The sequence below is a fragment of the Numenius arquata genome, chromosome 8 (genome assembly GCF_964106895.1).
Source record: "Numenius arquata chromosome 8, bNumArq3.hap1.1, whole genome shotgun sequence".
NCBI classification, from domain to species: Eukaryota; Metazoa; Chordata; class Aves; order Charadriiformes; family Scolopacidae; genus Numenius; species Numenius arquata.
The window spans coordinates 40,954,297-40,970,437 of NC_133583.1; the positions used below are offsets into that span (position 1 = coordinate 40,954,297).

The 16,141-nt window shown below is 36.6% G+C and overlaps 2 protein-coding genes across 7 annotated transcripts; one reads left to right on the top strand and one right to left on the bottom strand.

Moving 5' to 3' along the window:
• Positions 1–132: 132 nt before the first annotated feature.
• LRRC39 (leucine rich repeat containing 39) lies at positions 133–11,582 on the top strand. Of its 2 annotated transcripts, none has more exons than XM_074151932.1 (10): positions 133–296; positions 1,803–1,858; positions 2,431–2,560; positions 3,468–3,573; positions 4,644–4,800; positions 5,361–5,497; positions 6,710–6,855; positions 7,248–7,400; positions 8,447–8,586; positions 9,549–11,582. In XM_074151932.1, exons 3-10 carry the CDS (start codon positions 2,436–2,438, stop codon positions 9,599–9,601), a joined length of 1,017 nt encoding a protein of 338 aa, XP_074008033.1. In that variant the 5' UTR covers positions 133–296; positions 1,803–1,858; positions 2,431–2,435; the 3' UTR covers positions 9,602–11,582. The 2 variants fall into 2 exon arrangements, with proteins under 2 accessions (XP_074008033.1, XP_074008034.1); XM_074151933.1 differs by having other exon boundaries at positions 155–296; positions 2,360–2,560.
• TRMT13 (tRNA methyltransferase 13 homolog) lies at positions 9,674–16,116 on the bottom strand. 5 transcript variants are annotated; one of them, XM_074151925.1, is made up of 11 exons: positions 15,990–16,116; positions 15,557–15,603; positions 15,399–15,465; positions 14,517–14,579; positions 14,312–14,381; positions 13,761–13,867; positions 12,650–12,817; positions 12,277–12,349; positions 11,500–11,574; positions 10,386–10,800; positions 9,674–10,073 (listed from the first exon to the last, which is right to left on the bottom strand). In XM_074151925.1, the coding sequence occupies exons 1-11, from the start codon at positions 16,101–16,103 to the stop codon at positions 9,878–9,880; spliced, it is 1,395 nt and encodes a 464-aa protein (XP_074008026.1). In that variant the 5' UTR covers positions 16,104–16,116; the 3' UTR covers positions 9,674–9,877. The 5 variants fall into 5 exon arrangements, with proteins under 5 accessions (XP_074008026.1, XP_074008027.1, XP_074008028.1 ...); XM_074151926.1 differs by having other exon boundaries at positions 13,761–13,830; positions 14,317–14,381; positions 15,990–16,105; XM_074151927.1 differs by having other exon boundaries at positions 12,650–12,703; positions 15,990–16,105.
• Positions 16,117–16,141: the final 25 nt, after the last annotated feature.

The following is a 16,141-nucleotide window of genomic DNA, read 5'->3' on the forward strand; positions in this document are numbered from 1 at the left end:
TCACAATTGCAACTTTTGTTAATGTGAGTCCAGGAGTTTATGGGAGTCCAGTCACGTTCAGCAAACTGGGGAGACATTAAGAGTTGGTAAATGCTTGGGGGTTTTGCAGAAGTGCCTCATGTGATACCTTCTATTCTCAGCATAGGATAAAATTAGAACTAGTCTGACATTGCACTGGTGCCTGAGTGAGAGTTCTAAATGGTTTTGGTAGTACAGACAGGATTTGTAATTTTTCTCTGCTCTTGCCCAGAAAGCAATGGGTCACAGAAAATCCTTGAAAACACCAAATAGTTGAGGTAAGTTGTTGTTAAACTCTTTCAAATGCTTGGATGGGAAGCAGTTGGGAGATCTGATTACTTGGGAGTAAATTCGCAGTTGTTCCACAGCCACGCTTGGGAATTCTTTTCTGAATTGTTGGCTGTGATGGCATGCTTATTATGTTTTTTATTTTTGTGACAAATAATAAGATCTAAGAGCAAGAAGTTTTTGATGGTAGTCCTTTTATTATATAATTAAATCTCCTAGAAAACAAAGTCATATACTTAGGCCCTCTTTCATATTTAATGATTCTAAAGCAGTATTTATTGAATATGCTTTCTGCAGCAAAAGAGAGTTGCCTAGTGTAAGCTTTACTAAATATTGTTTCGACTGTATAGTCTGATACTGCTTTTAGTAGTATAAGTATTAACAAATGTCTCTTTTCTGCACAATTTATATAAAATGATTTCTAGTTTTTTACCTAAGAAGTCTTATAGTTCAAAAAATGTCCCAAAACAGCAAGAAATGATAAATCGGGTAAATCGCTTATACTCAGTAGAAGTTTAATCCTGAAAAATAAGGCAATTTGAGTTGTAACCACTAATCAGAGCAAAAACCTCATACAATGTCTTAGTCATTACTGTTGCATATTGGGATGAGGAATGGGATCGCTTTTATGGGGGGGAGGGAAAGAGGATACAATCCTCTCTTTACAGGAAAAAATTCAATCCATTTTTCCTTAACAAACAGAGAACAGTTAAGAATCTTTAATAACAATGTATTCGACCAGATTCTTCTTTATTCAAGCATTATAATTTGATTTATATGCTGTCATTATTACAGGAAGCAATCCTGACAATTTGCGTTTCTTATTATTTGCCTATAGATTTTTAATTGAGTACAGTATAATCAGGTTTTACAAATAAACATGTTAGCAAAAGACATGGTAAACATAAAACAGAATGATTGACAGTTTGAATACAAAAATTTTCACTAAGCAACTGTGGCTTGTCCATGACACATAAAAGTATAATGGAATAAATATGATAAAAAAAGATTGCTTTAAAGGACAGACTTTCAGTAATTATTGTAGGGAAATACATGTACGAAAAGACCTGAAATTCCACTTTTATTTTAATCTACCTGCTTGTCTGGAAGAAAGTTGTCCTCACTTTTTAAATTTGACTGGATGTGTAAGACATTTTTCTTATTTGTCCCTGCAAGTATTAGTAAAAAGTTTGAAAGGGAGGACTCAGATCATCACTGTTCAGAGTACACTGCTCTTGGCATGAAGTTTAGCCCTCCAGGCTTCTCTGAATATCAATATCTTGGCTTCAGTTTACTTCCAAAAAAGTCCTTCCCCAAATGACTACTGTAACAGCAATAAGTGCTTTTTAGGGGGATGCAGTGGTTAGGATGACTGAGTATCTTATTTTGCTGCTCTTCAGGAAAATATATATTAATTATCTCAATAAGACAGATGACTAAGTTTTTAGGCTGATTTTCTGTTGTTTTTTTTTAATGTGGATGCTGACGCTCGATAGGGCTACAAGAAGATTCAGAGAGAGATTTGAAGAATTTAAAAAGCCTTTTCTTAAAGGTAATGCATTGCTAATTATAAAATATATTATAATGAGTTAAACTATGAAGAAAATGAATGCAAATAAAGTATACTAATTTATTTCCAGCAACAATTCAGTTTTTCTAAAGCACAAAACTCCTTTAGTTACAAGTATTTATACCAGGTAGCTGCCAGGATGCAGCTATCAGGATGTAACTGCCTTACATTGCAGGTAACAGCTTAATTTCTTCCTGGGAAGGGAATGAATGCTCATATCTGCATTTAATAATTATGGTCAGTACTGAGCCTACCATTGGAAGGAACTGAGAGAAGCAGTTGTTCACTGACTAAGAATGCAGAGAGATTGTAGGAATACCATTTCTACTTATAAGAAAATTTAACTAGTTGCAGTTATCTATTTTTATAAAGAGAAAGCAGTTGGTAAAATTCTGTCAGTTCTATACATTAAATAAATTTAATAATATAATCAAGTGGGTATTGCAGTATTTCAGTTTTCATGTCACTGTCCGCATCTGGTAGCTGATACGTGCAGTGATGCATTGAGCCTGGAATTCACAGACAGATTCCTGTGACTGAATCTGAACATGCAGGGATCATGTCTGAAACTGCAGTTTGCGTTGGAACGTTCACTGCTGTGAAGACGCTTTGGGAAGTGAGAATACACAAGATAAATGAAGAATTACAGAAAGAGAAGGAATTCAGACAGAGATCTGCAGGAAGGTAGGTAAATTGTAGATCTCTAGGTATGTGAAAAGCTGGACCATATGTTACGTTTCAAAAGACTATAACTGGTCTTTTCAGACTTATCTGGAGTCTTAATTCTTTAGTCGTTACTCCAGCAGAATTCCCACATGTTAGGATCTAGCAATATGGTTAGGTCAAACCAAGAATTCTGTTCTGTATTAAAAATACTAGTTTATATACTCAATCCCCTAAATTCAGATATTAAAATTCTCTCTTATTCTAACCAGTGGAGATTTAGTTTGTTATGCTTTCTTCTCAGTGGAGCATTTAACTGGGTCACTTGGCCTTTTGTCTGGCCAATCTGGCCAGCAATTTCATGAAATGTGAAGAAATGTAGCATTCTATTTTTGGAACTCTTCCTAATCTGTCAGATGTGTTTGAAATGGAATAACAAATTCAAAAGTTACTAATCGAAAATACAAGCGGAAAGAAAGAGAATTAGCCCAATTTTCTTAATTCTTGTTGAAGTACCTTTGGAAATCAAGCTAAAAGAATCCCTATATGATTGACCTTGTTTGATTGCACTTATATTTGGTGGAACTGAAGGCTTACTTCTTAGGAGACTGCTTCAAAATTACTGGCTTTGGATCTTAATTCCACATGACTTTATATTCGGTTGCCCTGCTGCAACGTGATGAAAGTGAATGAAGTTGTGCCTTCTGACTGTAAATTCGAAGAACTGTAAAACAGAATTTGTGTAAATTATTTCAGCCAAACATTACTTTATTTTCCTGTCTTCCCTCAAATTGACAGTGTATTGAGCATCCAGAGATAATAAATGTTGTTTGACATCCAAAAAGGCTACTGTCTCTTTGTTCTAGTAAATAGAACGGATAGTAATTATTGCCTGTTCATTGTTGCACCATTGATCTTTCCCTTGCAGGCTACTACTTGTCTGGGAGGAGAGAGCTGCTTTAGCAAAGCTCAAAGAAAAAGTTATTCACGAAGATGGAAGAGCTATTTTGAGGATAGAGGAAGAAGAATGGAAGGTAGTGTTGATAGGAATGAATGTTGTTTGGGTTGGATGACTGATGCGTTAGAAAACTACTATTTACAACTTTACACTCACAGCTTTACTATTTTTAATCTATGAAGTGCTCACTGTGTGCTTTGCTAACAATGAATTGAGACACACTGTTGTGAGTGTAAAAGCAACCTGCTGTTTTTTAGTACTGAGTATTAAGCATTACTCCTCAAAAATATAGCCCAAAAGGCTCTTCTGCATTAGAAATTATTTACATTGCAAATGATGAGTTTAATTAGGTAAATTCTCATTTAAGATTAGCATACCAGAACTGTTGAAATGTGTCAAGGTGAAAACCCTCTGTGTTGAGGTGCATGAAAATGTTTCTTACTGTTGTTTACTTTCTAAGAGTGAAAATGAGCCAGTTCCCACAATACTATTATTTTTGTTTCTAATTCCCACGGGGAAGCGGCTGTCGAATCAATGACAGAGTGGAAGCTAACAGTCTTCATGCAGAAATGCAGATGCCAGCTCCTACCAAGTGATGAGAATGAGACCCTGTTGAGCCACACCCAGCAATACTCAGGTGGTCCATAGGCCAGTGCTCCTTGTTCAGAACTCGCAGCATACAGACATTGTAGTTTTTAATATCCCTCAGCTCTTCTGCTCTCAGCTGCTCACTGTTTTTCTTAACAGAATAGGAAATACTATTTAGATCACCATTAAAGTGCAAAAAGCTATTTAGAGCAGTTTCATCTTCAGTTATACTGGCTTTGTTTAAAAAAAAAAAAAAAAAAAAAAAAAGAAACAAAGAAAAGCAAGCCCAAGGCTTTTCAAGCAATGACAGTAGTGCAGGTATCTAAATCCTGGGAGCAAAAAGTGGGCAGGTTAAATCTGTGGTCAGAATGACCTGCATCGATGGTGTTCATATTGGGGGTGCTACAGTATAGCTCGAGAAGGAGAGATTTCTTTTTTCCTTTTTTTTTTTTTTTTTAATCACAAGACTGTTACTGTTTCAAATAAAATTTCTACCTAAGCCTGTATTCTTGTTGTATACTAAGCTGAATTTCTTCTGGTTCGTATTTCTTGTCTTAGACACTGCCTTCATGCTTATTGAAACTAGCCCATCTCCAGGAATGGCAGCTTCATAGAACTAGTTTGCAGAAAATTCCTCAGTTCATTGGAAGATTTCACAATCTTGTTGTTCTGGATCTATCCCGGAACTCAATTGAAAGTGTACCTAAAGAAATTGGTGAGCTGTGCTTTCTTTTATTTTAAGCTGCTTTTCTAAGAAAATTAATCTTACATAAACATGCAATTTTTGCCTGTCTGTCAATCCTATTGGGTAGTTAGAAAACAGATGATTTAAATCTGACAGTGAGATAGAGATCTTAAAACCATGGATTCCTTATAAATTAAAAAAATGGCTGGATGGATGAGACATATCTTTATGAAAGCTCACCATGAGAAAAAAGCTTGTAAGCACAGCAGATACTAGACATCAGAATGCAGCTAGAAAAGCGATATTGAGGTCCCTTCCAACCTAGGCAATTCTATGATTCTATGTTCTCCGTCTACAGCATGAATAGCCTATGTTCATAAATGTTTTCTGAGGCTTTTCTGTAGCACTCCACTCAACTAGAGTGCAGTTTTGTACTAGAGTCCTAAGTCCTACTATTTGAATTTCATTGAATCTTTTTTTTTTTTTAAGCGAGAACACAGAGCACTTGTATAACAGAATAACACAAAACAAGTGATACTGTATTTCAAACAAAATGAACATTTATAATTTCTCATTTATGCTCTCTGCAGGCCAGCTGACTAGCCTCCAAGAGCTGCTTCTCAGTTACAATAGAATAAAATCTGTTCCTAAGGAAATAAGTAACTGCGTCAGTCTGGAAAGACTGGAACTGGCTGTCAACAGGAGTATCAGTGATCTTCCTCCTCAGGTTTTGTGGGTTTTGTTTAGTTTTGTTTAATGCATATTTTGAATTTATCAAAAAACAATTATCATTAAATGTTGCACTCCATGTTTTCAGATTTGCTTTGATACTCTGATTTCACAGCTACTCCACAGAAAGACATATGTGAACAATATTGATATGATCAGTCAAACTGAGGCCGCATGAGGACGGACAGGTGTATACCTGTGTAGTTGAAGGACCCAATCTTTGTCCAGAGAAATGACGTGGTAGTGCATATAGGACAGCGATACAATTGATGATAATTTGTTTAGGTCTTCTCTGATTTACCCCACTGAGGATCTGATGCCTTAGCACAGAGAAGTTACCTTTTATGGTTGAGAATAGAAATTCATGCCATGTGCCAGGACGCAACTGTAAGCATCTGTACCAGAGCTGCTAGCTGTGAAAAGGGCTTGCCAGAGTTGACAGCAATCGGTGCCTTGCAAAATTGAGTGAGTCCAAACAGTAATACGTAACAACAAATCTTCAAATGAAAATATACACTATTAATTAGAATCCAGAATTTACAAAATCTATGCGGATACAGTTTACACAGTGTACTGTAGAGCAATAGCTTTTAAATTAACAGCTTACAGCAAATACATAGTTGTATCCTATTGAGACTGCGGTGATGTGAACACTGTGAAGCTTTGGTTATATGTACATGAGAGGCATTCAGTGTTTAGAACAGCTGGACCAGATTTGCAATGAAACATCTCTGCATCACTTGAACGTTGGTGAATCATGCCATCAGGTGCTTTTACAAAGGCCTTAGGCATTGCAATACTGAATGTTGCTGTCTAATTGTTAGAATGTCTTGCCATAATAGTAGACTTCACAACATGCAAGATGTTTAGGTTCAGTCTAAAATAGAGTCCAAAATACATTCCATGCCATCTGACCCACAAAAATCAAAATACTTGACTAATGAAGAATGGCATATTACATGGAGTGTGAAATACTAAGGACAGTGGTATCTTTAAAATTCCTCTTCTTCAGTTTCAAACCTACCTACCTTCCAGACAAGCATGGTAATTGTTAGGTAATATCAGCTAACGTAACTCAGAAACTATTCCATCTTTACTAACTCCAAAACGTGTTATAATATTTTTAATTATTTTTTTTTCAGTCAACATTATTACAGCACTGCTGTAATGGAACTATAGAAACTTGCACTAAATCGCCCTTTCGTTACAGCTCAGTGATTTAAAGAAGCTATCACACATAGATTTGTGCATGAATCAGTTTACTACCATCCCTTCAGCTCTTCTCAACATGCCAAACCTAGAATGGTTAGACATGGGGGGAAATAAACTCCAGGAGCTTCCTGATGCAATTGACAGGTAAATAAAGCTCAAAACTCACATCTTACTCTCAGTTCCATTCCACTGAAATTCTAATTATTAAATCCTACTTCAAAAGATTATTTTAATGTTAACCTCACTGCAAACTTAAGATTTATCAGCCCTAATGTGATATTTTGGATGAGCTGGAATAATCCATTCAATAAACAATAAATTCAGTATCAACTACCCAGTTAAATATTTCTTGCCAAAGACATTTTCGACCAGAGGTTAGGTGATTATCTTGCATATGAGGTTTCTTTTGAGAATTGCTGTATTCTTTATGAGAGTTCTTTATGGGGCTGTAAAAAAGAATCAATTACTTTATATTAATGATGGATAAGATTAATTTTCTAAAATCATGATTGATTGCACAAATACCTATTTTACAGAATGGAAAATCTCCACACTTTATGGCTCCAAAGGAATGAGATAAACTCTTTACCAGAAACCATTGGTAATATGAAAAATCTTAGTACTCTTGTTCTTAGCAACAACAAACTTAAGGATATTCCAGCCTGTATGAAGGACATGACAAATCTGAGGTAAGAAAAAGCAACCGGAATGTAAATAAAAATACCAGAAGTTTTAAAGCCTCCCTTAAGTGGTATATCATGAAGTCACACTAAGGAAAAGGTATGTCAAAGGTTGTACAGATGGGCACAATAATATATAAATTGGCATAATTACACAGATGCACAACAGTGGAGGATCTGGCCAAGAAAGCTTTGTGTAGCACAACTCATTTAAATAAGTAAGCTATGACAGTTACAGTCCCAAATGAAGACCGTAATATATTTTCTCATTTCTGAAAGGTCCAAATGCCCAGTTCTAACTGACATTTTATATCACTCTCTAAAGCCAAGAGCTTACAATGACAAAAAGTAGAACTTTGGAACTGGGAAATCAAGCATTCAGAATTAAATCTGGTATAAGGATATGGATGAAACTCTCCTGTAATTGAGTTGAAAAATGAAAAAGAATGAATGTAAATTTTTAATTGGTAGAATAGGAATTATTATTTTGTATATTGTGACAGAAACTTTCCTGTTGTTTGCATTTTCATTTGAATTACTGGATGCTGGCTATTTTAGAGAAAGAATGCTGGTCTAAATAAATCACGTTTAACCCTGTAAAACAGTTCCTGTTTTCAGATGTTTTGGAAGCAGCATCATCTCTATAAACATATATATATATATATATATATATACACAAGCATAGGCCCAGGGCTAGACCAAGAACAGAGGGAGTCAGGGCTGGCTCTTGCCTTGCAAAGGTGGGAGCATTTGCACTCTTGTTCTCATCCACTCATCTGTTTGTGGAAGCTCAGTAAGGCTGACAATTGGTTGAGAACCTGAAGACAAAACAATGAGGACTGCAATGTTTTCTCCCACCACAGTCAGCTACTGTTGGTATAAGTTGTCTTCTTAGGTTCGTTTACTTAATGCTACCAATATAGTGGTGAGTTTAGTATAAGAAAAGGCTTGTTTTGCTCAAAATACTGTTTGAGGAATCTTAATTGAGTTTCAAAAGAGTTGTTCTCTCTGGACAAAACCTATTGCAAGAGTAACCTTTTCTGGTGAACTGTCAGATTTGTCAACTTCAGAGACAACCCACTGGAGTTAGAGGTAACGCTCCCTCCATGTGAGAATACAGAAGAGGAGGAGCAACAGGAAATGTTTGGCATTGAATTCATGCACATGTATATCCAGGAGTCACTTAAGAGAACAGGTATGGCTTTTTTATTATTCTCATCTCTCTGGAATACAATGAGGAAGGGAAGGATAAACCTGGAAAAAAGAAAGCTAGGATACTATACAAATGAAACGTGAATGATCTTCTTAATAAATAGCATTTTCCAAAAATCTGTAAACAGATTTTTACTGAGGCCAGGGGTGCTTTTATCAGGAGTTGGCAAAGTAGGTCTTCACATGAACGGCACATGTTCTAGTAGGAACATACCAGAACCATGGAACGTTGAAATTAATATGCCTGAGTTAGACTGTCTCTTGTATTTGCAATTTAATCAAGAGTTTACATAGTGTGCGTCTTCCACCACTGTTTGTCTCACAAAGCTCAGCTTCTCCTATTTTTGGATGTTGTCCAGATAGAGACTACCAAATAAGGATGTAAGAGAGAGATGCCTACATTCCCAACATACAGCATTTTTTAGCAATGAAGTACCAACACCTGATAAACAGATGTTTCTCAGAACTTGCTTTCCCTGACAGAATTTCCTCCCATTTCTAAATCACTGCGACCCAAAAAAATGCTGTTACTAGGCTCAAAAGTAACAGCTTAAAGGTTGCAGTAAGAGACCAAAATAAGCGCTTCTGAACAGATGTGGAGGTGGCAGCTGTTACTTGCAGACAGAACTTCATTGCAGATAGAAAATGTTCTCTCTGATCTTCATTCTATATATGGCAAAGGCTTAAAAAGCAAATGACTGAAATGCTCTTGGCTTTAGAACGCTAAGCCAGCTTTTTTCTTATCCATATTTCATGGTTGAATAATCAAATTAGCAAAAATACATCAAGATGAGAATTTACAAATTAAGTTTTCTTCCTTAACAGATTCCCCCAGCAGCACAGGCTGATGAAAGTACCTAGGCCTACTTAAATTTACAGAAAGTTTTCCTGAACTTCTAAGTTAAAATGAAGCATGTTAATTTATTTTAACCCATTGTCTTTCAGGAAATCTGGAAAGTTGTACTTCTGATCCTTCTATCACAAACGCTAATGAATAAAGAACTTAACTGTGAATGGAAGAAAATATGAAGTATACTTCCTCCTAGTAAAGAGGCGTACAACAGGTTTTTCAAATATTCTTAGGTATTTTATTTTTCTGCTCATGAGAACTGTTTTGCATATTTGTAATTCCCAGTGAAACTGGGAAATACAGGACCTTTTCCTGGTCCAGACTAAACCAGTTTTTTTGTAAGCATTGAATTAGCTTTTCAAAAAAGTCCAGATAAGTTTTTTATAGGTTTTTTTTTTCCTACCAATTCCAAATCTATCTCCTGTCACATAGTTGGCTCTGGTATCAAAGACGGACTTGGGACAGCTGTCAATAGGACATTCTCCAAGGACACAGCGGACTCTGTATAATACTGTAGTGCAGCCTTGTATCCGCGTTGTTGTAAATATTCAATCCGTCCATGATCAATCAGCAGTTTACAGAGGCAACCTATCTCCTTTCGTTCTTCAACAGTAAGTATCCTAGTTTCATAAAAAGGAGGAAAAGAATGAACATGTGTCAGAAGAATAGTTTTGTTAATGTTAGCAGTTAAGCTTAGAAAAACTGTTGAAATCGCTGTATGTTCATTTCAGTTCAGGCAAGCATGACTGTTTAAATATTTTGAAATGTCCATGAAAACTGTATTTTTAAAGTAGAATATTTCTATAAATTTAGTAATTGAAACGTTTCTGTAAAATTAGTCATTTTGAGGACCTGAAACAATTTAATATACCAGTATACATAATCTTGCTTTTCTGCAGGAGTCCATTTGCTAGAAAAAAAAAGTTACATACCCTTGTAAAGTATCAGAACCGCTATCTGTCTTGCTGAATGTTTGCTCATGTTCTTCTGTGTCATTAGTTTGATCTTCACTTTCTTCACTTGTAAAGACTTTGGTTGTGGTTTCTCGCATGCCACAAGTAGCCCAGCTACTCATTCTCTGAAAATAATGAAATTCTAATGGTCCAAGACCAACTGATTTAAAGAATTCTCTGCCTACATAGTGTGTCCAGTCACACTTGTGATGGCAACACAGTGCAATAACAATTCCAGCTACAGGCTTCCAGTTGTCTTTGTTGCTTTCATTATCAGCAGAATTGTTAGAAGCCACCTCTGTCTTATCAGTCCTAGAGCGTTTTGTTGCAGGCTCTTCATTTTCTCCCTCATAGCAAGTTGTATAACTTTCAACCAAGCATCTCAAAGCAAGATCTGGGAAAAAACAGATATAGCCCCCTCAAAAATTAGTGATGAACATCATGCCACTATTTATACAGGTTGTATCATGGTTGAGAACGTACTTCCCACAAAGATGAATAAAAGTATACATCACAAACAAAGTCAAAAACCAATTTTAAGGATAACTACATATTACAAGTGTGCTTTGAAAACATGAAAACCCTAAATTCTAAATTAATATTATGAAACCTCTGGAGCTACTAAGGGCTTATCCTCTTGAATATTTGTTCTACACAAGTGAATCTGAAATACTTTGGTTAACAAGCTGGCATGTTGTAGAGAATTTCCTCCCTAAAAAACGTGTGAGTATTTGCTCTAAAAGTTTGATATCTAGGGTACAATTTATTTAATATATAAATGTACTTCTTAAATGTTTAACTGTGTAATCGTTGTAACAGTAACTATATAGGTGTCACATTTGAGATGCCTTTCCCTACTTAGTAGACATATAACATTAGAAAAAGTGTATTAGTTTAAAACTATCAGGACAGAAACACATTCTTCTCACTTCCACTGAAGTCAATAGATATTTAGAATGTAATTGCTACACCTTCACCAACAAAGGCTTAGAGGGCAAGAAAAGCTTAAAAGGACAGTTTGGAAGATCATTCCATTCAGATAGTAAGATTTAGTATCCTAACTTTCTGCAGTAAACACATAAATAATTCATACCTGTCGCAGCACCACACAAATGCTTCCCAATTCCTACCACTGGCAGTTTTTTCTTCTCCAAAATAGGCACCTTCTCTGGAGGGAAAAGAAAAAAAAAAAAAAAAAAAAGAAAAGAAAATAAACACACACAATCCCCAACAACCCCAGAACCTCTATTATTATAGTTGGGGCAATATTTTTTCTGGATAATATAATTTTAGAACACTTAAAAAATGAAATACATGTTTACCACTACTGAAAATACAGTGGTCTGTACATACAGTTATAAGCTATTAAAAGGAAAATTTCTTTTTCTAAAACAAATGAAGAGAATCAGATGCTGTGGCTGAGAAGCATATTTAACCATTTCAGCCTTTCTATACTGCCTATGAAATGTAAATATGACATAATGCTGATGACAGGTGTTCCCACAAATTCTATAGTATTGATATGATTGATATCAATGATATGCAGGACTTACTTTATTCTGTGCATCTAAAACAAACAATGCAAAGGTGTTTACCTTGCAGATTCTAAAAAACCTTCAAAAGTTTCTTACCTATAATTGATGTCCTGTAACTGTATAAAAAGCAGAAAAATTTAATTCTCCATTTAGTGTATATATGTGTATGTATATGTATATACACACAGCATTAACGTGTCCAAGCAACCACTGAGAATAATCTTCAAAACAAAGCACATTTAAGCATGCTACATACAAACTGACTTGAACTCCAGCATTCAAAATCTAGAATTAAGCCTTTATTTCAGAATTACGCAAGCCAAGAAGGAACTTACTTAAAAATAAATGTTGAATATCAACTTGAAGCCTTTCAAATATAGAATCTCTGCCTTTATGTTTTCCATCCACCTGTGTAAACAGAACAAGATCATTAAGTAGATCATTAATAATTATAATTTTTCTTCAGGTATTAATGTTAGACTTTTTTCCTGTCAAGCCAACATCTGCACATTTTCAACATTCTACACCAGGATTTTTTTCTAATAAATTTGCTCTGGGTAAAGTATGGAATGCAGGCAATCACGCTTCCAAAACTTTTAAAATTTAAAGACTTTATGTTATTTTTGAAGATAAAAAGCAAATACTAACAGTTTCAGTGACAACAGTTTAATAATTATACTCTGATAATGTGTCAATATCCTCTCTTACCTTGAATCTTGTAGTTGCCCTTTCCACAAGCAAAAAATGAACATTTTCAACATTCTGTAAGGCAACATCAACCCAGTGAGACAGCTTTCCTCGCCCAGCTCCAAACTCAACAAAACATCTTCCTGGACCAAGTAAATGTAATTTTTCCATATTACCTAAAATAGAAGCCTACAAACATCAAAAGCTTATTTACGAACCAAGCAAATATACACATTGTGTACTGTAACACCTAATAGAAAAACTACTGCTTCACCAAGCTGCATAAGACTTTTTCAAGTCTTCCCTTCCATGAGGGATCAGAGAAAAGATCTTGTGTGTACAGACGAGAGGGATTATAAATTCTGGCTAGTCAGCATCGCCCTGCCCCTCTTCCACTGCTCACAGAACTTCACCCAGAAGTTTTTGGGATAGATTTTGGGGATCAGGTACACTTCATAGTATTCTTCTCTGCTGATTCTTGAAGTAGCTATCCCAAATATGGGTACTATACTGTATTTTCTGCAAAGGATCAGTGCCTGCAGAGCCCTCTCTTTGTATGCTGGATTTAGGCATTTTGTAATACATAGGAATGTAGCACGTGGGAAGAAAGTGCAGGAAACGGACATTTCTCACTTTTAATTTTTTCTTCACGAAACTTTCTATTTTGTTTTGGTATGCAATCCACCTCATATTCTGTTCAATATACATTAAAAAGGCAGAAGGTAAGCTCAGGCTTGTACTTATCTGTTACACAACCAGGAAATCTAGGATCAGCTCTTACAGAAAAAGTAAAAAAATTCCTCTTACTTCCTAGCAAATACAACATTTTACCTTTTGTAGCTCAGATTTACTATGAGTTAATATAAAATAAGAAAATATAAGTAAAAAGTCAGAAGAACACCACCCAATTTGTAATTTATTTCAGTATCCCAATAAAATTCATACTAACACTTAACAAAGCAGCCATTCAAAGGCTATATATGTTATTATTTGAAGAGCACAGAGTTATAGAGCATATCAGATTTCCTCTACATGAAGTGACTAGCATTATGCACACACAGTCATTGAACTTACAGCAGCATAATTCCACGTTTAAAAACATCTATTGCTATTAATAAAGCAGTGACCATACCTGTTGTTTCAAGTGTTTGAAAGCAGATTCCCCATTCTTTGGGTCATTTAAGGCTTCCTGTAAAGCCTGGTGGGACAGGATTTGTTCCTCAAGGCGAAGTTCCAGGCCTGCACACAAACGCAAAGCTTTTCGGTATAGGTTTCCAGTTTCCAAGAGTTTCTCATTTTGTAACACACAGGTTACAATATTCAGACATGAGCTCAATTTGTAGCACTAACAAAATAGTCTGTTGGGAGCATAAATGTATCATCATATATTTATAACAGAGCCGTATTGTTATCTGTAGTGATATTTGAGTGGGAAACAAAAAACACAAAAGGAACGGAAATTATGAACAAAAGATCTGCGTTCTATCATTCTCTCAATCTAGTTTATTCTTCTGAGTAAAATTTAGCTACTGGATGATTGCCTATATCTTAATGATAATTACTTCAGATGTGACTAGTGCCGAATATCTCACATTTTCACAGCTATCTAGCAACAAAAATAACCATGAAATTTTTAATGAATTCAGTTTAAAACACCTTATTTTCATTATTACATAAGCTCACCATTACTTGCTTTTTTCAACTTGATAATTAAGCTTTGCAGCTCTTCTTTGGATAGAGAAGAGATAGGTACCTTTTAAAGGAAACAGAAAAGAAAAAGCACCACCCATAAATAAAAGACCTTTTATTTTTGCTAGTTCTTTAGTGATGTGATAAATTGCAACATGTTATGTAGGTACTGAGTTTTAGAACAAATAAATGTACTCACTTGTTTTTCTGGTATTTCTGCTGCATCTTGTAAACCTGCATTAATATCTTGAACAAAGTAGACCTTTAAAAATCAGAAGAAAGGAAATACGATTCTGTTAATTACCAGGAAGGAAAAAGCTAAATTCTGCAGTGTTTTTATCACTAAGGTATGTAGCAATAGGAATCCACTGCAAACAAAAATATTCCAAGAAGATTTTTTCCTACATCCTGAATCCCCAGCAGAAATGACTGTTCCAACACATTTTGACAAGATTGAACATGTTCATAAGAGTCAAGCTCTCATACTTACTAGACTGATTCCAGAGACCATTTTAAGGTTTCCCAGGTAACACTAAAGGTGCAGTATTGATAAGGCAGAAAGGCAGACAATAAAGAAGCCACCTTCTGTTTTTTTGAAACATCCATTCTATTCCTTCCCTCAGCGCTGGCTGCAGCCACCAGCCTTGCTGTCCGTAACTCACAGCAAACCAGGGCAAAGCAGGCAGCTGGCCAGGAAGGAAGCGCCTACAGCCTCCCTGCTCGCTTTGCTTTCCGAGGACAGTCTCTCACCAAGCCTCTAAAATGAGAGAGACTAAATTGAGAGAGACTGTTCTCGGCGAACATTCTTGAGAAAAATTAATTCAGCATTTTCATTTGTAACTAAGAGAGCTGAAAAGCTGAACTACAGGAGAGGGGACGTGGAAGATGGGGAGACTGGAATGTGAATTCCATTTCAGCAAGTACTTATTCAGCTTCCAGGCTGTCCTTAGGAGTGCTCGCCAGGACTCCTGTCCTCCAGCTCACAGCTGCCGTCAACACGATAGGTAAATTCTCTGCCCAGCTGTGATGTTTAGGGTCTTAAATCTGCAAGGAAGTAGTGCTGAATTTACACTGCACTCACTGGCTTTGGCTTCTCTCGTGAATTACATTTTTTTAAATGTTTTTGTAGTTGGTCTTCATATACAGTGCTAAAATCCAAACAGAAAGAAAAGTAAGTAACAGCCCTTATCGTGTGCACTCCGACAACAAAGGCTAAGCGAAGCATGTACATATACTTACTGTTTCGGATCAAGAGGGCATGGAATTCTTTTCCTGTCATTTTCCTCCTAGTTATAAAACAAAAGTTTTAGACAGCCCTTCAGCATTCATTCAGTGTACCTGTTTTAGAAAAGCTGTAAGGGACATCTGAGTTTCATAAAACATCTACTCAGAGGTAGGTGGGTTAACGAGAACGGAGGAATTAAAACAAGATTCTAATACTTAAACGGATCCTAAGAGAGCAAGCCCGTAACTCGATGGCAGCGTTCCTACTGGGCTGAACTGATGGCCTCAGCACATCCAGGGGAAGGCGCCGGCGCTGCCTCTCCTGCCCGTGCTGCGGGGCCAGCTCAGGCGGACAAGCCACCCCTGACCCCGGGTGCCGTCGGGGCTCGCCGGCCCCAGGAGCCCATCCTCCCCAGGGCCTGCTGCCCCGCCCAGCCAGGCTCGGTACCTCCTGCTGCCCATGCTCTCCGCAAAAGCGCTTCCCAGGAGCCGGGATCATCTTGCAGAAGCGCTTCTTCCTCGCCACGAAATACCCACATCTCCCCGGCTCCGGCGCCGCCATTTCCCTCCCATCAGCCCCCGCGGTGGCCGCCTCGGGCT

What these genes read in the sequence shown, in the direction of transcription:
- LRRC39 (XM_074151932.1), top strand. Translation starts at nt 2,436, where the DNA reads ATGTCTGAAACTGCAGTTTGCGTTGGAACGTTCACTGCTGTGAAGACG. An exon ending in AAGTGTACCTAAAGAAATTG is followed by an intron (nt 4,801 to 5,360) that starts GTGAGCTGTGCT and finishes TGCTCTCTGCAG; the next exon opens with GCCAGCTGACTAGCCTCCAA. An exon ending in AAGGACATGACAAATCTGAG is followed by an intron (nt 7,401 to 8,446) that starts GTAAGAAAAAGC and finishes GTGAACTGTCAG; the next exon opens with ATTTGTCAACTTCAGAGACA.
- TRMT13 (XM_074151925.1), bottom strand. Translation starts at nt 16,103, where the DNA reads ATGGCGGCGCCGGAGCCGGGGAGATGTGGGTATTTCGTGGCGAGGAAG. An exon ending in GAGAGCATGGGCAGCAGGAG is followed by an intron (nt 15,604 to 15,989) that starts GTACCGAGCCTG and finishes TTTTATAACTAG; the next exon opens with GAGGAAAATGACAGGAAAAG. An exon ending in TGCCCTCTTGATCCGAAACA is followed by an intron (nt 15,466 to 15,556) that starts GTAAGTATATGT and finishes TTTGGATTTTAG; the next exon opens with CACTGTATATGAAGACCAAC.